Source organism: Letharia lupina (assembly GCF_014066315.1).
Source record: "Letharia lupina isolate WasteWater1 chromosome Unknown contig_10, whole genome shotgun sequence".
NCBI classification, from domain to species: domain Eukaryota; kingdom Fungi; phylum Ascomycota; class Lecanoromycetes; order Lecanorales; family Parmeliaceae; genus Letharia; species Letharia lupina.
Genome location: NW_023502979.1, coordinates 20,217 through 44,147, shown reverse-complemented (window position 1 = coordinate 44,147; position 23,931 = coordinate 20,217). Strand labels below are relative to the sequence as shown.

General features: G+C 46.3%; 4 protein-coding genes across 4 annotated transcripts; 2 read left to right on the top strand and 2 right to left on the bottom strand.

The window, feature by feature from the left end:
• Positions 1-919: 919 nt before the first annotated feature.
• Positions 920-2,210, top strand: HO133_000044 (uncharacterized protein; the record flags this gene model as incomplete). The annotated part of the gene is made up of 3 exons (XM_037290984.1): positions 920-979; positions 1,034-1,262; positions 1,327-2,210. 3 exons carry the CDS (start codon positions 920-922, stop codon positions 2,208-2,210), a joined length of 1,173 nt encoding a protein of 390 aa, XP_037152419.1.
• Positions 2,211-4,777: 2,567 nt separating this feature from the next.
• Positions 4,778-7,384, bottom strand: HO133_000043 (uncharacterized protein; the record flags this gene model as incomplete). The annotated part of the gene is made up of 6 exons (XM_037290983.1): positions 4,778-5,207; positions 5,272-5,880; positions 5,924-6,027; positions 6,085-6,572; positions 6,966-7,130; positions 7,180-7,384. 6 exons carry the CDS (start codon positions 7,382-7,384, stop codon positions 4,778-4,780), a joined length of 2,001 nt encoding a protein of 666 aa, XP_037152418.1.
• A 6,946-nt stretch (positions 7,385-14,330) lies between these two features.
• Positions 14,331-15,002, bottom strand: HO133_000042 (uncharacterized protein; the record flags this gene model as incomplete). Its single annotated transcript, XM_037290982.1, has 1 exon — positions 14,331-15,002. One exon carries the CDS (start codon positions 15,000-15,002, stop codon positions 14,331-14,333), a length of 672 nt encoding a protein of 223 aa, XP_037152417.1.
• Positions 15,003-16,980: 1,978 nt separating this feature from the next.
• On the top strand, positions 16,981-22,577 carry HO133_000041 (uncharacterized protein; the record flags this gene model as incomplete). Its single annotated transcript, XM_037290981.1, has 10 exons — positions 16,981-17,056; positions 17,118-17,172; positions 17,230-17,291; positions 17,379-17,433; positions 17,550-17,569; positions 17,639-17,678; positions 17,728-17,759; positions 18,278-19,998; positions 20,111-20,924; positions 20,977-22,577. The coding sequence occupies 10 exons, from the start codon at positions 16,981-16,983 to the stop codon at positions 22,575-22,577; spliced, it is 4,476 nt and encodes a 1,491-aa protein (XP_037152416.1).
• Between the last annotated feature and the right edge of the window lie 1,354 nt (positions 22,578-23,931).

The following is a 23,931-nucleotide window of genomic DNA, read 5'->3' as shown; positions in this document are numbered from 1 at the left end:
TTCGAGATAATATTATAGATAATAATTATTAATATATAAGAAAGAATATATTTAATACTTATTATATAATATAATAATAATATATTTAGAGAAGTCGATATAGAAGATATTCTTAGAATAGATTTTTAGAAACTTATTTATAAGATAGAAATTATTTAAATATTAGATTAGATATTATAAATAGAGAAGTAATATAATAACTCTATCTAGATATAAAAATTAAAAATATAAAAGATATAGATAATTAATCTAGTAACTATAGTAATTAAAATATAATTATAATATAATAATAATTTTCTAGAAGAGAATATATTTTATAGACATCGCTATTTAATATTATAATAGTTATAAAATATAAAAATAATTACTTTAAGAAAGATATTTAAGATATTATTTTTTAAGCGACTTTATAAAAGCTAATTAATTAATTAATACTTAATAAAAGATAATAAAACGAATAATACGAGTAAGAAACTTCGATAAAAGCGAGATAAGATAGAATTAAGAAAATATAATTTAAAGATAATTCCTTTAATTAGCACTATTTCTTCTCTTCTCTTTTCTCTATATCTTTATATATATTAGATATATAAGTTACTCTAGATAGTATATTATATATAAAAACCGGATATAATCGAAAGGCCGAGTGGGGAAAAACAGTCTCACTCTTACCTATATGGCTAGAGGGGCGTCTCTCCGATGTAGGAATCACACACACACACACACACACTGGGAAGCCCGCGCCCCAGCACATATTAACTATATTACCCATAGCTATATTTGCCCATAGCTATATGGCTATAGCCCCCAGCCACATTGTGGCTAATGGCCATAAGCCGTCAAAACCAACAGGATGCCACTTCCACTTCGAGGCTCTCACTCTTCTTCAGTTCTCCTACAGCAAATAAGCCTTCCAACAATGGGAAACGATGGGTATACAGCCTTGGTGTTCGGAGCCTCAGGGATCTCAGGCTGGGCTGTCAGCATCGTGGCCGCTCGCAGCATTGGGTGTGGGCTGCTAACAGAGTAGTAGATCATGCGCCAGTGCCTAGGCCATACTTCCTCCGATTCGTCCAACACCTTCTCTCGGGTCATCGGTCTGACGAATCGACCGTTGAGTAAGGAAGCCTCTCTGCTGAACGCGGAAAATAAGACATGGGAGCTACACAGTGGCATAGACCTTGAGGAAGACGTGGATGCTGTAGCCGAGAAACTCAAAGTGATTCAGGACATCAATCAAGTCACCCATGTGTACTTCACTTGTCAGCCAGCCCAGTAGCGTGCTCTCCAGATGGCAGGGTTAAGCTGACACCCAGTGCTTAACAGCGTACACCGCCCACGGCAGCGACTACCACACCCTCAAACGTGCCAACGTTGCCATCCTTTCCAACGCCCTCCGGGCGGTGGAAAAGACATGCCCTAGCCTTGTATTTTGGACCCTCCAGACCGGCGGGAAGGCATACGGTGTAGAGTTCTTGGACAAGGGCATCAAGTACGAACCCCCTCTGAAAGAATCTGCGCCCCGCATCCCTGAACCGTGGGCCTCCAATGTCTTCTACTACGCTCAATATGATACCATGAAGCGATTGAGTGAGGACAAGAAGTGGACATTCTGTGAGATCAGACCGGATGCGATTATCGGGTTCGTGCCGCAGAACAATGCTATGAACCTAGCGCACGCGATTGGGCTTTGGTTAGCTATGGTCAGGAGTCTTGAAGGGACGGGAACGGAGGTGGTCTTTCCAGGGGACGAGAAGGCATTCAAGGCGCTGCATACGGATACATCGCAGGACGTACTTGCGCAATTCCACATCCACGCCTCCCTTCATCCTGAGGCCGTTTCGAGAAAGGCATTCAACATCGCGGACGGGGAAGTTGTGACATGGGAACAAGTCTGGCCTAGTATTTGCCACTGGTTTGGCCTGAAAGGCGTTGGACCGGATCCTTCAAAGAAGACTGGGGCGGAGTGGGTGCAAGACCGAAAGGGACAATGGGGGAAGTGGGTCAAGGAGAACGGGCTGAAGGCGGGAGCGCTGGAAGCTACGAGTTGGGATTTCATGTCGGCGATCATGGGTGCGATCACGTTTGATCGGCAGTATGATTTGAGTGCTTGTCGGGAAGTGGGCTTTCAGGAGAAGATGGAGACTGTTGAAGGGTACACTAGAGCATTTGAGAGGATGAGGGTGGCGAAGATCATACCTTCGGAATGAGACGTTTGCCTACCCTTCCTGCAGCAAAAGATGACGAGGGGAAGGGTGGACTGGGTAATGATACGATATCCAGACGTATCTACGTGAAGATATGGAATTAGTCAGGCGCTAACTTATTTCGCAAGTCTTCCTTCAAGGAAACGTCTCAGAAACGCTGTCAATATGCAAGTTACCTACGGTGAGGATCAACCTGGTGGCCTCAAGTGGTACGCCTCGTTGAAGCTCCGTCAGACACATCTTGGCGGACTGCTCGGTGATCCGCTTTCCTTCATCGCAACCCTTCCTCACCTACATTTTTTTTCCAGCTGTACCTCCTCTTTCCTCCCTCTCACTCTCATCACTCGTATCCACGTCCTTCTTCTGCCCCAGCTCATCATCGTCTTTACCCCGAACCTCAAGATCCTGCCCATCGTCATCTCCACCCCCCACCTCAAGATGCACTGCATCCCCGTGCACAATCCCCAAACCCGTCATCCTCGAAAGATTCGGCAACGGTCTTGCTGGCCTTGTCCTTTGCAAATCGATCTTCATGGCTCCGTCTGCAGGAGTGCCGCTACTCCAATGCTGTCGTTGGAAGAGAGGAGCTCGGGCCTTTGAGCAATGTAGTCGAGAGGCTTTGGATGTAAAAGTCATGTGGGACTCGGTGCGTATGCCAAGACTCATCCTCCTCGTGCATTGACTTGGTATGAGATAATCAGAGGCCTTTCACCGATGGGCGGAGTCCAAGCTTCGCTGTGCCTTGACGCAACTTTCTATTGGATCGTTATCCTTGACCTCCTTGAGTTAAGAGATATTCTGACCCAATACCGTGGATCACATGGAATGTGAAGGTACAAAATCGCATTATTTTTTTGAAAATTTTCCCTCTCACCTCCGAGTCTCCATCGTCAAACCTGATATGCGAATTCACATTATCTCGAAACCTTAACGCTTAAGAAACACACAAACCTCTGTGTATCGCCACGGTGAAACATCTTGCTTCTTCAAAGCTACATCCTACCATGGCAACTCAAGATACTTTCTCAGCAAAACGAAGACGTTGTCCAGCCAACTCTGATCGCCAGGCTTTTCCAGTCGCAAGCTATGTCATGGACGCATCGACAAAGTGTCCGCTTCATGGAGTTACCAACGGAGACCGCCAGTCTCTTCCAAGCGCCACTATTGTGAATGAAGCATCACCAATCCGAGAGAATGTTCATTTCAGTGCCAGTATCGTCATTAGTTGCATCATCTTTATGCAAATCTTCCTCATCAGCCTACGTTGGTTCCCGCTTGATATCGACTTCGGACAAGACTTCATTCTCCTTCGCTGGAATCCTCGTTGGCTTGCTGGGAATTTTTCGGTTCCGCTCATGTTATGGCTAGCAACCTTTTTGGCCCGTCGCGGATCCGCCTCGCTTATAGCTGAAGGTGCTCGCATGTGGGTCCAGAGAAGTTCCAACACCGTTCTGGTTCACATCATGGGCTGCGTTTCTGCATCGGCTCTTACCGTGCACGTTGTAAAGATTTACTTCCATGTCATTTTCATGAAAGTATGGCCCAACTTGCCCGTCTATGGATCCGGAAGCGAGGACTCGGAACTGTGGTGGGCTGCAGGGGTGGCTGTCGTGGCGGTACTGTTTCTGTTTGCCATGACGCCAGTGATACTGACGTGGATCCCGGTCATGGTTATTTCACAGGGGCTTCCGCAAGTTGAGTCGCCCTTGAAGAGAAGGGATTCCGGCCACGGAGTCTAAAAAATAGCTCGGTATATCCACGGACTGATCGACGACTGGACGCTTTCTTTGAGGAAACCCTCTACGCCACCATCGGCCTTACTGTGCATCTTCTCAGGGGCGACCGGAAATACCCGCCACTCTGCCACCTCGCTTTCTCCGCTCACCTGACTTGGCTTGCTACTACTTCATCATACTGCTTCGCGCTCTGGCTAGCAACCTTTTTCGACCACGCTGAGACCGTCGCAGAGCTGAGGCCGGATGTCGCTTCCGCGTTGGCAAAGAGCGAGTCAAGGCGCAACTTTATTGACAAGACTGGCACGACCGCGTTATACACACTCATCTTTGACTTGATCATCACTGTTGCATGGGTCATCAAGTATTTTCATGAGCTAATGCTGGGAAATGAGACTCGAATTTATGCTTCCGTACTGAAATGGGTGGGGTTTTGGATCGTCTACCTTGTTGCTGTGTGCCTTGGGGTGGTGGTTGTTTGTGGTTTGACTGTGCCACTCGATGGGTTCTGCGAGTGGATGAAGAAGCTCCCGCAGGAACCGCCCGTGAATACAGGCCGTAAATTTTCGATGGCCGATTCGAAGGCTGGAAAGCCAGGGAGCGCCTCCATCATCAGTAACGATACAGACCTTCGAATTTGAAGTAGGCACGCCATCAAATGCCAGCATCAGATCACCAGTCAACCAAACCGCTTTTTATCCCACCAAATCGCTAAATGCCAGATATGCTCGCTCGCTCTTCCAGCGGCCGCCCGGGACGTGGAGCAGAAAGATTTGTAAAATCTTAGTGAGAGCCATTCGAGCCCTCACTCGTATCCACCTCTTTTGCCTCGATCCATCATAAGGGAGGGCCGGGACCTGCCTGATGACACAGCTGTGGGAATTTGAAGCAGTCGAGAGTATTCTTTGCGGTAACGTAACAAGTGCTATTTAGATTCCCGTCCTCCTTTATCAATTTGTTGAATTCAGTCGTGGTAGGATCTCCGGCAAAGTCCCGGAAATACGTCGTCTTCCCGTTGATTGTGACATTGGCATCCTCCGACATGCAAGTACAGGGTTGTGTTTGCGAAGGCCACCCCGGCAACTGACCGTCGGGGAAAGGACCAGCAACGCTATTCGGCACCACGCCCAGGTCGTAAAGCCGACACACGGGTAAGTTGTACATGCCCGCGCTTGTAGGAACTAAGTTGAGATATTGTTCGATGTTGTTCAGGTTCTCTGCGGTGGGATCGAGGAGTTTGGCGACAAAGGAATCCGTGGCGTTGTAGCTTGAACGCAGAAGTCAGACGTTAGCGAAGAGTATGGTGGCGCAGAAGGAAATGTATTGCTCACTTGAACCCGTATTGGAGGAAGCCGTTTACAGACGATGTGATCATGTCATGCGCGCTGTAGGTGTACCCATTGTAGGTCATGTTTGCAACTTCGTAAAAAGAAGGCTTTTCTATCGAGCTACCGCCATTCGTTAGTACAGCCATCCCGCCGCTTTCGCAGTTGACTACAACACTGCTATTCCAACCGGCCCCCGACCACCGGTCCGTGCCCCCAACCCATTGACTGTTGCAATCGTCTTCCGTGAAACTTTCCATCGAATTATCGCTGTTGAGTCCTGAGACCTGGCCGTAGGGTATGTAGACTATGTAGGCATTGTTCGACTTGAACCAATTGTTGATGAGATTGGCAACAAGCAAATTTTCGAACCAGTTTGTGACTGCATTTGTGGGGCCCGACTTGGTGTTCTCGTGGTTAGTGCTGTTGAGATCCACTGCTGCAAGGACTTGTGCCGAAGTGACATAGGCACCGCCTGTCATGAGCTGCTTCGCGTTTGTCTTAGACGTGCCATTGCCATACGTGCCATTGTACCAAATTTTATTGTGCATTGTGTTGACATTGTCTTGAAGCGTTTCTATCCAGCCTTGCGAAAAGCCGAGATCCGTGTAGATACTAGATTCATCAGTCAGGTCTTAAACATCATGAGAAAGCTTACGTCTGAAGCGTTACCTCCGCTTGCTCGGAGGAAGATACGAAGTCGTCAACATCAGCAGCCAATCCGACAGAGGCGGAAAGACCGATTAAAGCCCCTACGAGTTCCTAGACACGCACTTTCAGCCTTTTTGCAACTTTGCGATAGGACCGGCGGAGGCTTACAGGGAGACTTTCCGTGGCAATAAAAACAATGGCCAGAAGAGTTAAAATCGTGTTCAATATGGGAAGCACTTTCGACCACAGGCTTGCACCAGAGAGTTCCACCTCAAATTTTGAACCTATTTCTCCGGCGAAGTAGTCCATATCCTGTTCTGCCCATTCCAGTGCTTGCCATATCATGTTCATCAGCTTGCTGAAATTCGTCATTGCTGCCCAGATGTAATATGCTTGAGTCTTGTACGGAGTGAGCCAGTTTTCAGGACCAGTTGCGATAAGTGAGCATCCTTGTAACATTGCACAATCTGCCTCATTAGTTGCAGTACAAACGTATACTTCGCCGTCACCGGCTTCCCCACCAGCAAAATCCTGAAAGAACGTTCTCATTAGGCCCAATTCTTGCCAATGGGATGTATTATCGAAGTACATCTCGAAAAAGTCATCGACCTTCTGCACCTCCCATTGCTCAGGTGTAAGAGGAGGAATGTAATTAGCTGTGCACGGAACGGGGGTAACTATAGGTCCGGTACATGGAAGTGTCGCAGACACGGTAAGTGTAAAGGAACCGGAAGCTCCTGAATTCACGGCACAAGAGGCGCTGGACGAGGACGTTGCCGCGATGGCTCTTTTCAATTTGGAATGTATCACCAACCGGCCATGTACTTCAACGATCGAGGCAGCACTCTCGGTAGGCACGTACGGTATCACAGGGCTTCCCGGACATTGACTTGAGGGAATAGTTGAGTAATCGCAATTGGGCATGACCAAAGATCCCATCCACGATGTTACAAGTGGCGCTGGCGATCCACTGCAGTAGCAATAGGCCCAATCTGCATCGAGGCATTGATCATCAAAACCCTTCGGTACTAGCACACATTGAGGTGTACCTGGGCACCCTGGGCTTCCGGTTGCGGAAGCAGATAATGAAGCAGAGGGACTGAGCATAGAACCTAGTTCAATTGCAAGACTCGATGAAGATGTTGTTTGGGCCCTTTGGTTAGTTGCCGGAGCGCAGGCAGGCGCATTGGCCGCACCCGTTATCACTCCACCAACTACTACGGCATTAGTCTAGCACAACGAAATTGGGTTCGGGATAAGTACGCCAGCTTCCGTCACTTGGAACCGTAAATGTATAGGAGCCATCGGCATTCTGTACGATGTATTTGCCAATGTGCTGGCCATCGTCACCCCAAGTATCACCATCCAAAACGATACCCGGACTGACAGTAAAGCTCCATTGCTGACCTAGTTGGCCCATACCATACAGACCGGGATCGATATCAAAGGACCCTGTAGGCATTACCATCTGCGACGAATAGGTGAAAGTGCTCGCGGTGCAGATTTCCGGAGATGTTACCGAGATCGAAAACGGGCCATTATCGCCGGCGACTTTGGATGCTATCAGCAAGGTAGAGAGCAAGCACGGGCTTGAATCTATAAGGTAGTAGCGACGCATCTTGTCAAAGAACGCAGTGATTGACGACTGAGCACCCAAATGAAGGAGAGTGAGTAAATTGACTGAAGAGAATGAAAGACGGTGACATTTGCGAAGGGTATTTAAGATGCTTTAAAGTAGTTCTTGAAAGTTTGTGGGGAAATGGGGCCTTTCCGCTATAGAGGGACACAGTGCTCTAGGGCAGATTCCCCGGATTTACGTGCACGATGCTACGTGTAAGGTGATCAGCAGTTATACAAGAGTGCCCGTGGGGCCGAAACATCTATTTCCTGGGCACAGAAGAATCCAACATTCGATGTCGGTTATGATACCTCCAGTCTAAAATTATTTGGTTGGTATATCCGTGCCGGATAACCAAGAGGATGTATCGATTGCTCGGCCGCACGAGTACACATCTGTTTTTCAGTAATTGAAGTATTCGGCGTGAGCATCCAGAAAAGGCATGGGAGCACGTCATGTAGATCTCTATCGTGAATATTTCCTGTTGCGAGACGATTGCACCATCCGGTTCCTAAATTGATGTGTTACCGTAATTGGACTCCGCAATCCATTTTTGACATACATATTATGAGCTAACCCGGTCCTGTTGCCACTGTTGCTACCAACTCAGCACATAGACTTGAAACAAGCGTGAGCTTTGTTCGGGTGGGTTTAAGCTCCTAGGACCCTTCCGTATCCGGCGCGATTATTGAACACGAACGACGTTCGGCAAGACCAGCGCCGAGCGTACATAGCCATCAGACACTTGCCAGTACCTTGATAAGACGCATGTATTGCCAGCGTTCCGGCCCCTGGTCTCCGGAGTGATGAAGGGGAAAGGTGAGCATTGGCCATAGCATGAAGTTGAGAATTCCTTTGTCCGTTGTGACTAAGAGCCAACAGGATAATAACATTTCGATGACGGCGCATGCGGCGTGGATGGTGGGGAAGGATTGTTTTCGTCTTTTACTTGGGCCAGGCCTTCATCTTGCTATGAGTTGGCCAGGACCCTTCAACGGCCCGAGCCGAGCAATGACGGTGCTGGTTGTTGGACTTATTGCAGTCAAGCAGTATGGGCACGATGGGTAGAGGCACAATAGTGAGCAGTTGATTAAGCAGACTCGATAACTTGGCATTGAATATGTAGCTACTAGCTAGGTATCTGGATGGTGTATGAATTGCGATTGGAGTTCTGCTGAGGTGATGAGACTAGCCTTATTAGAGTATGAGGTTTAGTGCAATCTCGGGTCAATGTCGGTGCTATATGAACCGTGTATCAGCAGGTATCAACAACAACGGCAAAAACCAAGCTATCGAGACGAAATGGACCTGATGCTTCATTAGTGGTAAGGCATATCGCGAGGCTGCCTACTACCCTCTCGTACTTCCTTGCTGAACAATTGAACTCTTGGAGTAAAAAGAGATTTGTGGATGGAATCTCGCCTGCTAGCAGTGTTTCAAATATCGACCGCTTGACTTCAAGTGCTAAATTAGCCGACATCTGCCAAGTCTCATCCGGCCCAGCAAAGGTGGCAAAGGCAACGCTGTGTACATGATTGAGAGCATTCAGCTGTGGGAGCTGTGTTTGGGTCACGAGGTCTAGCAGTTGATTCAAAAAGGGAAGCAAGCAGGGTCGAAAGCGACGAGTGGAACCATGATTATGTTATACCTACCGTACTCACAGTTTCCCTCGCTTTTTTGACTTGAGACGGAACCTAGCGCACATTAGCGCTGAAGTATCGGTCGTCACTATCGATCACGGTCGGAAACAAAACAATAATACTAGGGACTTTCAGACCTAGGAGTTTTCAAGCTTCTGCATACACTGTCTTAACTGTGTTACGCTAAGAAGATACTTTCGGGCCTCTAGATCGCCGTTAGTGTTATTCAATATTTAGCGTAAGCACGCTCAGATAGCTAATTCAGCTTTTAGCACGCTCAGACACACTCGAGAGCTTACATTAGCAATTCAGTTAAGACACACTAAAATCGGATTACGCTAATAACGAAACTACGAAAAAAAAAAAAAAAATTTTTTTTTTTTTTTTTTTTAAAAAAATTTTTTTTAAAAAATTTTTTTTTTTTTTTTTTTTTTTTTTTTTTTTTTTTTTTTTTTTTTTTTTTTTTTTTTTTTTTTTTTTTTTTAAAAAAAATTAAAAGTTTTGTTTTATATGTTAGTGTGCTTAACAGACTAAGACACATCGTTATTCGAGAGAACAAAATCTCAGAAATTACGATCTAAAGACCCGAAAAGGGTTTCAGACTAGGAGTCAACCACAATTTGACCACCGAACACGCATTAGCGTTTTCCCTATATATTCGCGTAAGGACCCTACGATTTTCAATAGATTTATATAGCATAAGGCCTAGTAAGCAAGCTCCCGAGAATAGGGCCTAAAAAACCCTATTTACCCGCCACGCAGTTAGTAATTACTCTATAGTCTATTATACCGAATTAGCCAGAAGTAGATCACAAGAACCCTTTTAGATATCTTAGGCATGCTTCAAGAATAAAAGAAACGAAGACCTTATTCTTCGGGAGGCTATAAAGAATAACGGACTACGTATTACGAATAAGTATTCTAAAGTCTAATTAAAGCTTAGTTATTCTTCTTTCTTATTTAATAAGAGATTCCGAAGCTTTACTCGAATAAATAGATCCAGCTTCGAAAGACCTCGCCCGATTAAGAAGATACCTTAAATAACCATACGTCCCCGACACCTACTAAAATCAGCTACTTAGATCTTATTTAGACTATTATAAAGGAAATAAAATAGCTACTAAAGCAGCTAAAAGAAATCTAAAAAAATATATAAACTACATTAAACGCGTGATTATCGCCCTCTATAGATATTTAAATATAGTTATTCGATAGTTAGATATTAGAAAGAGACGCTTAGAAAGTATATATAACGATAAATAAGAGGGCTTTATTAAGGCTGTAGAGAAGGTAAATAAAACTAATATTATTTTGAAATATAAGTTTAAAGGGAAATATAATAGCGAGGTCTTTTGAAATAGAAAGAAGAGATATGCGCAAATCTATATGCTATTTATAATAGTAGTAAAGAGATTATATACCTTCTAGTCGGCTAACTAAATACCCTATATAATACGCGCGTCTTTACCTTTACGAGTTTTAGTAAAAGATCGTAGAAGTATTTTACTTAGGGCTAGTATCTTCTTGATAATACGGCTTATATAAATACTAGCTATTTTATCGCATTATATAAGACGCTAGAAACGAAGGATAGAAATAATTATCGATTCAATAAGAAGCTATTAAGTATTCGAATGATATTAAGTATATCTTTGATATACTTAAGAAACGCTAGCCCAGTCTTATTAAACTAAGATTTATTCTTAATAATAATACGTAATATAAATACGCGGTATATTGGATCAACTGCTACTATATACTTTATAATCTTCTATTATAATACGGTGACTAGTGAGAGGAAGACGAAGGCTAATAGACTTCGAAGCAGGAGGAGGAGTATAATAATGAGTTGGCGGAGTTTACGAGTTAGTAGGGGCGTGAAAGTATCTAGAAAAGAGACTATATAAAGGGTGTTATTCTGGGAAGAAAAGCTTTAATTAGCTATATTTATCACAATTTTCTCAGACTTACCTTATACGTAAATTTCGATAGACGGCGACGACGACCCATTTATAATAGCTTGAAATAAACTTTAAATAATCGATCTTTATATTAAAGAGACCCTTTAATAAGAAGAATTAGTACCCCCGATATTATATAACCCACTCCAAATCCTGACTTTATATAAATTTTCTTCTCTGAATAAAGAAGATAGAAAGAGCGGAGAAGACGAAAGAAATTTATTAGTTACTTGATACTTGAACTAAGTATTCTCGAATAATTTATATATATAAAAAATCGATAATTAATAACGACGATCTACTTAAAATAAGTATAAACGGACTTTAAATAGTCGATCTCTATATTAAAGAGACCTATCGATAAGAAGAAATAGTACCCTCGACCTCATATAGCCCACCTCAAATCCCGACTTCTTATATAAATTTTTGTCTCTAAATAGAGAGAGTGGAGACGGCGGAGAATTTTTGAATTAAAGAAAAAAATGTAATATCTATATACTAATCGTCTTACTTTTAACCTTACTTCTAATTCTTTTAAATCTTTAATTATAGACGTAAAAGCTCTTACTATAGGTTTAATCTCTCTTAATCTTACTATAGAAGAATTATATATTATTAATTCCTTTACTTCTAATCCGCCTTAAATCGCATCTTCTAAATCTTCGCCTATATTTTTATATTCTAACGTCTTATTATATCTCTTATCTATTCTATCTTAATTATCGCATCGATAATACTACGCTATTAAGTCTTAGTCTTCTTTACTAATCGTTCTTTATCGCTTAACGAAAGCATCTTTATAGTCGATTTCGTAGGCTTTTTTTACTTTCTCTTTATCTTCGTAGCGGGGATTTTAGAGCGAGAGATTACTAATATACGCGTAATAAGATTATTCGCAGAAACGACCTTTAGCTAAGTTAATTGAATATTCTTTAATCACTGCGTATCCTTTAGTTAGTTAAATTCTTTTAACGCTTTCTTAAAGTCTAAATTTAAAAAATTATTATTTAGAGAAATCTTCTAAACATCTTTAGCCGATAACTTATCTCACTCAATTAATATATTATCTTTATTATTATTTATTATAGTATTCTTCTCTTTATTAATAAGCTTCGAATTCGCATAATTAGACTATTTAGATTCGCTTAAAAAAGCGCCGCAACGTTAGGATTAGTATTGAAGAGGGCTTCGAAGTAATAGTATCATGCGTAGTACTTAAGAAGAACTAACTTGATAGTCTTAGTTCCAGGGTTGTCCATCAGACTGTCATATTCATTTGAATCCACTCTTTAGCCTATTGATTCCGCTTTATTCCTTTATTTTATATAGGTAGTATATATAATACGTAGCTTATTAGATATCGCAGTCGTAATTACTTTAGGCTTTATAGCTGATATAATAATCTCGCGAAGGAGAGTGCGAGTAGCCTTAGTGCGGTATTTTTTATAGTATTCGGTATTGGGAAGTAATTTATTAGCATCGCGAATCGACAACCAATTAATAAGTATATCTATCTCATTCGGATATTATTTAACACGATCGATAGCCCGAGTAGCCTAGGTGGCTAAAAGGCGATAATCTGAAGATTCTAAGTAGTCTAGTCCATAGCTAATAGGCGGGGTAGTAACGATAGCGTATGGAATAGATAAAACATCTGAATACCTTCAAAAGACCTTCTAAATCGCAGGATCCATTAGCGTAATTCAGTATATACACATCTCTTAGCATACCTAGATACCCTCGAGGGCTTACATTAGCAATTTAGTATAAACAGTGAATTAACTATCTGACGGCCTAAAATATATAGAGTTTATCGCTAAATTAGAGCCTTAAGACAGCTAATTCAGTGTATACAGGATATAGATTCCCTAGTCTGAAACCCCTAGTAAATTCTTAGCGTAAGACAGTTAAGACAGTGTATACACAGCTTTAAAAACTCCTAGTCTGAAACCCCCTATTAATATAGATGAGACGCTGGAGCTCTAGCTTATCATACATTGCGGCCTCCATGAAATACCTTCTGTTAGTATCGTAAAGCACTGAGACCTTTATCCCTTTCCTGTGCTCGGGGTGTCGACGCTAGCAGGGGCCAGATGTAGGGATTATCATTTGTCCAATCATTGCGGCTTACTGCGGCTTACTGCGGCTTAAGATTTTGCTTACTCTTGGGCGCGGCAGACCTGAGTTGACCAATCAAGATCCATACATCTGGCCCCTGCTAGCGTATACAGCCCGAATACAGGGAAAGGGATAGAGGCTCGACACCCAGTGCTCAGAATTTTTTACTCCTCGAACCCTCGCCCTTGAACTCATGCAGCCTCCATACACCGCAATCGACAGAGTCACACAAGTTGCGGTATATGCAAAAAGCCCTGGATCACTCCAGTGATTGCATCATGGACCAGCTTCATATACTTCATTCGCTTCAACACTTTGTTGAGTGAGACTGCCGCGAGAGCGTGCCCGATATGCAAAAAATCAAGTGCCCCATAGACGAGGTCCAAACCCAGTGCAATGAAGTTTGCACGCCTCCGTCAACAGAGGAATCAAAGAGGCCGCTCCAACAAGCCAGAGAACAAGATTTCTCGAGCCCAGATGCAACGGAGAGGCAATAAAACGCGGGATATAGTTCGTAGTTTTGCTGACAACACAACCAGCAAGAGTGTCAATTGTAGCGACATTGCGACTATCATGTATTACTTGAATAGTTTTGGTCGGCTTCTCGCAGGCAAGCAAGACACGAGGGTTATTCTAGCTTCTAAACAAATATTTGACGCTCATGCACCACGAAGGCCTGATTCTCTTTCTCAAGCACAAAGCCAATGAGTATCTTGCTGCCATTCCCCGTTAAATGGTGATGGAGGAGGGCAGGACAGTGGCTTTCCCTCGGACACAAGCTACAGAGGACATTCTGTTCAATGTGCCGTTGCTACAGTCTCTGGGCTTGGGGCAACCGCAAAACGAAGATGCGCCAGACAACTACGGGCAACAAGAAAATGCAGTAGTCTTTTCGCGACAAAGTCGATCTACTAGGGGCCCTCATTCGTTTGCATCCTAGACTGATCCGGAGAGCCCTCCCACCTTAGACCATCAAACGGAGATGATGAATACGATGAACATGAAATGAACGACCTGTGCAACTGTATCGTGGAAAGCAAGCCCCTTAAGCGGACCTTCGTGACCGTTTGGCCCAACTCATCGCCTCATAAGCTCCTTGATTTCATCCATAGAGACAACCTCTCCAAACTTGGCCTGGATGTCAAACAGATTCGCATCATGAGGGTAAGCATGTCTATCCCCACAAGCCTCCTTCACCACGTACGGGTTGAAGCCGTACTGCATCGCGTCGGTGGTGGTGGCGCGAACGCACCCGCTCGTGGAATACCCACAGATGATGAGTGTGTCTGTCTTCATCGCAACAAGCTGACTGGCCAAAGGCGTCCCAAAGAAGGCGCTGCTGAACTGCTTCTCGATGACCATCTCGCCCTTTTGCGGTCTGCAAATCGAGTTCCCCGTCGGATAATCCCCGAGCTCGTTGCCAACGTCGAAACAGGGTAGCGCGCCGGGGAGCTTGTGTTTGTACCAATTGCCGCCGGACTCTGGGCTCGGATACACGACGCGCGTGAAAACGACGGGAATCTTGTGCTGGCGGCAGCGGGATATGAGGTCATTTGTGGATGCCAGAGCGTTGTGGAATCGCTCGGGGGCATACAGTGGGCTTCCGGGTGTAAGGTAGGCGTTGCAGACATCGATGACTAGGAGGGCTGGCTTCTGGCCGAAGGGGAGACTGCGGGCCGAGGATGCGAAGCCCGAGGCTGAGTAGCTGCTCAGAAGATCGGTGGGATAGGATCCAGCCTCTGAAGACATGGCTGAAACATGGATGAATCTGTGTCTCGGGGCAATGATGCTAATTTTCCTCGAAAGTAAGAAGAAAGAAAGGTTCGGCAACTTGGGGGCGAATATGTCCACTTGGTGACTAACTACTTCAGACTAAGCTTAACGGCTGTAGATTCCTCTAAAAAACGACGCGTCCAGCGTCTGATAATACTGGCTGGTTGCATTGGTTGTTCCGTTACTTATTTCATGAACAGCACAGACTTGTGATTCCTACAATCCCAATCAATGGCTGATTAAGGGGGTTTCTTATCAGTATCCCTGTGTGGGCCTCTAGACTGAACCGCTTGGCGTCATCATGCATACTGATGTGCATGGGTTCTGCGATCTGTTATCATTATGTATCAGAGAATGATCGACTTTGGTTTCGTTTTTGCAGGCTCTCTTCCCATTGATCGCAAGTTCCCTACGCTTGCAATGGCCGGAGAGGGTATCTGCGTTGCCTAATGCAAATGAAGCCTTGAAATGTGACTTGGCTCTTTATTTCAACTGGGTTTCTGTCTTGCGCTGGGCTAACCGCACTTTCAGTCTGAGTGTTCCTTCGTACCGCCTCGCGATAGGTATCAGGGCGATTTCAACTTGCTACTGCTCCTTTGTTAGTACCATTTACCGACGACTTCTTGTCTTCGTTAAACGCTGGATGTAAAGGTGATAGCAAGCTTCCTGTTCCGGCACTCCTGAATGAATTGGTCGATGGGCAATAGTGAAGACGGAGCTGGTAGCTGAGCTGAGCCCTGCTAACTTCGTCAAGGATGGTGACAGTAGCTCAGTGGAGCTACATCCACGTAAAAACATCAACAGCAAGCTAGAGGAAGCGAAAGAAGCCTAGAGTGAAATGCCGTACAATACTGACATAGGGATTACTCGAAGCATGCGTTGCGTGCTCCAAAGGATTTTGATGTCCTATGCCCTCCGATGCCAGCTCTCAGATTCCTAATGGTTCGAAATAGAAACCCCCGAATAACATGCCACTCATGCCACTCATGCTGCACATGATATGGTGTTCGTTCCAATCAGAGTGATTAGACCACTCTGCATGGTAGAAGAGTAGGACAGAATTCCGAGCCGGTGACGGTGGCTCGCTTGGTGAAGTTCCCATCCAGATGTCCCGTCGAATTGGTCAGCCTCAGGTCGGCGACTTCTGTGGAGTTATCAGCAAGCGTTAGATGTTTCTGCGCGATTGTGTACGGCTTGTGCGACGGTGTCCCCGACGGTGTTGGATCCTTTAAACGTACGTCATGGCGGCGCCTACTACCGCCTCCGCCAAAGGAACGGCTACCACTTCCACGTTGACCCTTCTCGGATCTAAGTTCACAAGACCAGCACTCGAAGAGCCGGTCCAATACGGAATAATATCGTGTTGTATGAAAGTTACCATCTCGACTGCCAATTCCGGTTCGTCGGGATACAGCCACTGATTGTAGGAACGGATAAAGAGCAGGATGTTGATGTCGATGCACAGGGTCACAAAGGCGTTAAGGCTCGCTGGCTTCTTCCATTAACTTCTCAGGGCATAAAACTTATAGGGCAAAGTTCTCAATTTCTTACAGTAGTCTTCGACAGCTCACCGAACATGCCTTCCACGGCGTCTCCACTTCCAACTTCGAATTCGCATGGATTCGCTCTCTGACGTAGCCACCTCTATTGCGCCTCAAATTTCTGATATTGACTACAGAGACTGCAGGCCGTTCCACAGTATTCACGGTATGTTGTAGCGGAGGAAACCAAAGATACGCCTTGAATGCACAGCAAGGAGGGTCTCCTTCTCTTAGCGAGCATGAAATTCTGAGACTGTCCGGCCGCAGTATGGCAGGGCTAGCACATCCGCCCCGACCATATCTCTACCATCATCTGGAATTCATATCTTTCCTAGTGGCACAACAACCGCTTCACGCTCCCAGAATCTCTTTTAAACACTCGATACAGTCGCCATGCAGAGCACATTCTTCACATGATCTTCTCACTCTTCATCCTGACCATCTTCCCATTATACGTTTTTGCCAGGCCTTCTGGCTGTCACACCAAGAGTAAGTTTACTCACGGAACGCCGAATCCCGTATTGTGTTTCTAATTGACGAAGAGCGCTAGAGGATGCAATTGGCGAAGCTTGCAGCTTCGTAACCGACCAAGACTACCGATATTAGTGCTCGCAGAACGCCGGCAGGAGTGCTACCGCAAAAGACGAAGTTTACTTTCCCAGCCAGTGTAACACTGCCTGGCTTAAGATGACGGAAAACAAAGGAAGGAATATCGCGATGTGGGGTAGCGTCTCCCCTTTCGCTGTTGTTCGAGCCACTACTGGCTCGACGGTCCCTTGTAGGAAGAACCTGTTCTAACTTACCATCACAGGAGATCTCAATGTTGATAAGAAGGCTCAAGCAACTGTCATCCTCGATTTAGAGATGTGCGTGGATCTGATCTTGATGATCAAGTACGGCGATAGCAACGCTATCTCGGGGGGTTGTGGCACAAGTGGTGATCGGTTGCCTTGTGGTGGGAACAGCGGGATATACAACTCAGCAGCAACAAGTGCTGGTGTGGTGAGGGTTTCACCTTTATGTTTTTGAGCACTCGTAGAGACGATGTAACTCAATGCTGACTTCATGCAGTTTCAGAGTATCTGTGTCACACTATGAGCACCAAGGAGAAGTTGTGCATCTGTTTTGACTGCGATCGATGGATCTAATTTCCCCTCTAGCAAAGTAGAATCCCGTATGCCAGGATTGACTCGTCCATAGCTGCGAGGTGGAATACGGGTGGGCTGCGGCTGTGTAATTATGCAGCGGGTCAGATATGAGATGTGTGGTGCTCGAAGGCAGAATGGAGGAGAATCCAAAATAAGCAGTCTCCCGATCGATATGTCCGTCTAGGAGGCGTTAATCTTCCCTTGAAAGAAAAGGACAGCAGTGATTTCAGCCAAGAAATTTCCATGCTAGCTCACAGATGGTTAGCTTTAGGTGGTGATAGAAATCTATTAGCGCTGTTGATCTTAGCCAGCACCTTCTTCATTTGTCCTTATCAACCATCATCTATCAAGCCAATCAAATATCGGCGGTTGCACAATCGCATCATCGTGCATACTGCGCCCATATCCCCACGCAGTCGTGGGATGCTCCATAGGATCAATCGCGGGTGATAGAACAGTCCATCGAAGGCATTTGAGTCTCTTCAAACGCCTTCTTGGATTGGGTAGGACTGAACTACGTCTCTCGACTTCCGAGAGTCAAGAGCTTGACCCAGGCGGCTAGATATCAATGTCAACAGCAAAACAGTCTTCTACTTGCTCTTTCTGCCAAGTACATATAACCGATTTGCTGCCCGCATTCCCTTGAGTGCGCCACCAGTCCCGATTCTAAGGATGGGCTCACCATCATACCGCCTTGGGGTAGACGTTGGGGGCACCTTCACAGATCTGTTGCTGCTTCGAGAAGATACTGGGGAGACATTGCGAGCCAAGGTCCCCTCAACTCCCGAAGATCAATCTCTGGCCGTTATACGAGGCAAAGATCAGATTCTGTCTAAGATACCCAAAGGTGCGGATACAGTTCTCCACGTGGTCAATCACGGGACCACGGTGGCAACTAATGTGATACTGGAGCAGAAAGGTGCAAAAGTTGCGCTTGTTGTCACCGAGGGCTACAAAGATATCCTACAGACGCGGAGATCCCAGGTTCCTGGCAATTTGGCGAGCTGGATTATATGGCCGAAGCCGGAGCCACTGGCTCCATTAGAGCTTACAGTTGAAGCGCCAGGAAGACTTGCTACCGACGGGACAGAAGTCCGCACATTCGATGAGGCGATCTTTGAGAAGAAGTTTCGGCCTATCGTGAACGAAAAACCAGATGCTGTGACAATCAGTCTGATCAATTCTTTCGCAAATCCGGCGCATGAGCAAGCCGCTAAGCGTGTGGTAGCCAAGCTACTTCCAGACACCTCTATCTCGATCTCCTCGGAGGTCTTACCTGAGCTAATGGAGTATGAGCGCACGATAACAACGGTTGTCAACTCCTATGTCGAGCCGAGTGTCAGAAATTATCTAAGCAATCTTCTCCTGTCTTTAGAGGGAAAAGCCAAACATCTTCGCATTCTACGATCTGATGGGGGTCTATCTTCGGTCAGTCTCGCAAGTCGATTCCCCGTCACCTGGGTCCTGTCTGGTCCGGCTGGAGGCGTATCTGGCGTAGTCTCGGTCGTTGCAGATCAGACTAGATTCAAGAATCTGATCACCTTGGACATGGGTGGTACCAGCACTGACGTTGCACTGATTGAAAATGGGGTACCGCGGATACGGCGGGAGACCAAAGTGGCCGATCTAGTTGTCAAGGCACCTTCTGTTGATGTCCGTACCGTTGGAGCCGGTGGTGGCTCAATCGCGAGGGTTCCTGAAGTAACGAAAGCTCTCAGGGTTGGTCCTGAGAGTGCTGGGGCAGTGCCAGGACCAGCATGCTACGGCAAGGGTGGCTCTACGGCTACCGTTACTGATGCAAACGCTGTGCTAGGATACCTACCAAGATCTCTCCTGGGAGGAACCTTCGATCTGGATCTGGATGCAGCGAAAAGGGCTGTGCAGCAAGTTGCAGATGGTCTAGGCATTGGTTTGTATGAAGCTGCAGAAGGCATACTAAAGGTCTCGAATGAGACTATGTATGGTGCACTCCGTCTGGTCTCCGTCGAACAAGGCTATGACCCCAGAGACTTTAGCCTCGTTGCTTTTGGCGGTGCAGGACCCCTACATGCGAATTCTCTAGGAAAACTACTTGGCGCCTTTCCAGTCATCATACCACCCTCTCCCGGGGTGCTCTGTGCTTTTGGTGACGCAATGACTCTTCTTCGTCATGAAGTTGGGAAAACCTTCATTAGAGTCCTGCAGCAAACGGATAAGCAGGAAATCTTGGGTGCCTTCGATGAGTTGCTTGGACACGCTAAAGCTGTGATGCGTGATGAGCAGGGTGTGCCGGAAGAAAAACAGGTTGGTTCCCCAAAAATCGCTACTCTCATCGGAAACCCCGGTCTTGCTTATTTCATTGAATGACGCGATTGGTATTGATTGCTTTCGAAGTTGCTAATATATAGCATCACAGCTTCATAAATTCCAAGCGGATCTACGCTACAATGGACAGGCTATCAATATCCCAGTCAACGTGGACCTCGAGAGTCTGCGGACAATTGGGCTCCCATATCTACAGGAGCTCTTCGAAGCCGAACATGTTAAACTCTTCACGTATCGTTTATCTTCAGATGTCGAGCTTGTGAACCTGAGAGTAATTGCAGAAGAGCTGAAGACTGACTTACCCATCAAAAAGCTGGAGCACGCTACCTCTATCAACCCTCCGGACTCTTCAGTCTCTTCGAAAACAAATCTGATTTTCGAAGGCAAAGAATTTCTAGACAGTCCAATTTGGGACCGATTGAGTCTGAAGAATGGTCATGCCGTACTCGGCCCTTGCATCATCAGTGAGATGGACTCGAACACTGTAGTCCTTCCAGGGTTTCGAGCCGAAGTCGATCCCGTCGGAAACATTCTAATATATCATGTGAGGGACAAGGAAGACCCTGAGAATCCTGATATCAAGGAACTTGATACTGTGACCGTCGATATCTTCGAGAATGCCTTGCGTAACGCCCGCAATGAAATGGACACATTGATGACCAGGACAACCATGAGTCCAGCCATTCGAGAGCAGCAAGACGAGTTCAACGTCATCGCCGAGCCCACAGGTAAGATGGTTGTTGGTCAGTTTGGATCATTTATTGGTCAATTCTTGAACGTGTGGAAAGATACTATTGAACCTGGAGACATCTTCCTTACAAACGATCCTTACTCTGTGTCTGGAGCTGTGTCGCACCACAACGACTGGCTCATCCTGATGCCAATTCACGTGAACGAAAAATTGAGTAAGATCTGCGCTGATTGTATTTCGCACATGAAGACTAACGTCGGACTTAGTTGCTTGGACAGCAAATTTCGGCCACATGACGGATGTGGGCGGAAGCGTTCCGGGATCTCTTCCATGCGCAGCTAGTAGCATCTTCGAGGAAGGCATCCAGATCCCCATTACCAAAGTCGCTTCGAAAGGAGTCTGGAACGAGGACTTGATGGAAGTCATCTACAGAAATGTCCGCCTTCCTGACTGGAATCGTGGTGACGTTCGAGCACTTGTAGCTGCTTGTACCATTGCTGGGAAACGCATGACCGAACTCTACACGCGTTTCGGAGACACAGTCTATTTCGCCGCCATCGACGAGCTCCTTAGTCGTAACCGTAAAGCGGTCTCCTCCATCATTAATACGTCCATCGCCGACGAGCCTGCTTATTTCGAAGACTGGATCGATGATGACGGGCAAGGTGTTGGACCCTGGAAGTTAGCATGCACTATGTTTAAAAAGGACGGCCGACTGATGTTCGATTTCTCTGGAACCGACCCGCAGTCGCCATCATCGATCAACTTCTACCTCAGTGTCAACATGTTCAAAATGTTTGTCGGCGTTTACCTCTTGGTCGTCTACGACTCTAGCGTTGTAGCTAATGACGGTTTCCATGACCTCATAGATGTCCACATTCCAGAAGGCAGTCTTCTCAAACCAATCCGGCCAGCCGCGGTGTCCTGTCGCACACACTTCCTAGCTAGAGTGATGGATGTCTTGTCCGCTCTTCTGGGCCAGAAATCTCCGGAGTTCATGACAGCTGCGGGGTTCAGTGACAGTCCTCATCTGATGTACTCGGGCTATAGGCAGAGCGGAGAGTGGTTCCAACTTTACTGGATTGGCTTCGGCGGCATACCGGGGAGACCGATTGGGGATGGGCCTGATGGACACTGTCTTTGGCCGGCGATGAAGGCTATACCGAACGAGTTTCTGGAGCTTTACTATCCGCTGCGCATTGAGGTCTTTAATACTGTTGCAGATTCTGGCGGGCCTGGACTGTATCGTGGTGGGAATGCACAGCGTATCTTCTGGCGCTTCCTGGAAGATGGATTCATCTCGATTCATGACGATCGATGGCTGTCTAAGCCGTGGGGTGTGCTGGGTGGTGAGCCAGGCTCACGGTCTACAAAGGTGCTGGTGAAATATTCGAAGGATCAGGAGAACCCGCCCAGAGAAGCACTGGGCAGTAAGCAAGACCGTATTAAGGTAAGTAATGGAGATGTACTGGAGTGGATTACTTGGGGTGGCGGCGGTTGGGGTGATCCTCTTAAGCGCGACCCTGAGGCTGTGGCGCTGGAAGTCCGTCGCAGGCTCGTTACAGCTGAGGGTGCGAGGAGATATGGTGTCGTGTTGCATGGGAACTGCACTATAGATGCAAAAGGCACGGCTAGTTTGAGGGAAGAGATGAGAGTTGCACCTCTTCGTGAGAGGGGGGGAGAGGAGGTCTTCAATCGCGGTGGGTCGTGGGAGGAGCTTCGAACTAATTGTTTGGAGGAGACTGGACTGGCAGCTCCGATACCGCCTTGGGAGGTGAACCTGAGGGGCCCGATGACACAGTTGCCGTGGTTTAAGGAGTGGAAAGACAAGCATAGTCACCAGGCGAGACGGCAACGGTCAATATGATAATGATTTCTGGATAAGGCATTCTTATCGATGCACCCTTGAAAAGAGGACTAGCTGTTTTCGCAATCGGGGTAGTTGGAGGCTTCGAAACTCGCAATCGTTGATATTCGACAATCTATCTGGAAGACGTAATAAATGACGGCTTCATCTCGTACTGCACGGGTTTGAGAGTTGTAGGTTGAAGTCTTATTCACTCATCATCATCAGATCGTTCTCTTACGGTCATCGGTATACCTACTGCATTCCCACGAACTGCTCTGTATATACATCTTTCCACCTCGATACTCATTTTGTATATGTGTTGTGCCTCCTTTGATTTCGCTGTTTCATCTACCACTTTCCGCCAAACATATCTTTGTGCCCGAAGTCTGTTCTCCATGAATCTTTTACGTTGGCCTTTGTCCTTCTCCACCACCGTGAGGATCCAGACTGCCTGAGCGTTTTGATCTCCCCACCAAAGCCAAACTCTGGAGTGCAAAACCAACAAAGTTGCTCCGATTTCGCAATGCCCACTAAACCATTTAGTCATCTGTTGGTTGTCGCTTGACGAACGATGGCGGCCATAGTGGAAATTCGAAGCTAAGGAAAGACGGGAGCCGTTGATAGAGTGGTGCCAAGGATGCTTCGAGTTCTGGATGTCTCAGAAAGTGCGGAATTTCAATTTCGGAGCTGATTCCTCTGGTTCCTCGTAAGCGAAGGGTTGGGACGAAGTACCTTCTCGACTTTGCGGGCCAGAAGCTGGGGATGCTGGAAGCGGTTGCCCACGTGGAGGCCAACGCTCAGCAACAGTAAGAGTCAAGATTTTCGGCGGCTGCTCTCGGTTTCTAGCTCTAGACCATAGCAACATGGGCGCAGGACCACAATGTTTACGGGTGCATGACCTCGCCCGTCGGGCTACACATCTACACGATAAAGGTAACCCATCTCCACGCCTTTGCTGCAGCTTTAAGGGGTGTCAGAAATTTTGACAACCGAATACGATATAAGCTGGCCCCGAGCTGGCATCCGAATGGACGGTGGTGGTCAGCATTCGGCACATCGAGTACATCGGATCGACGAACTTTTAGCGGCGATAGGAATAGTCGCCCCCAAAACCCTCTCGCGACAATGCTGCAGCCTTGTGTGCAGGGACCGCGCCCTAGCAGGCCGCAGCAAAAAAGTGATCATCTCACGTGATGTCCGTGGGGTCTTGTGGAGTCCGGGTGTTTCCGGACGTTAGACTATATCGAGATCACCGAGCCGTCATGGGGCATTGCTTGTGAGTCCTATAATTGGGCATTTTACGACGGTAAGCACTCTATCATGATCCTCTCTTACCTACTCCACTCTTTGGAGCTTGATCGCCGATGGTAAT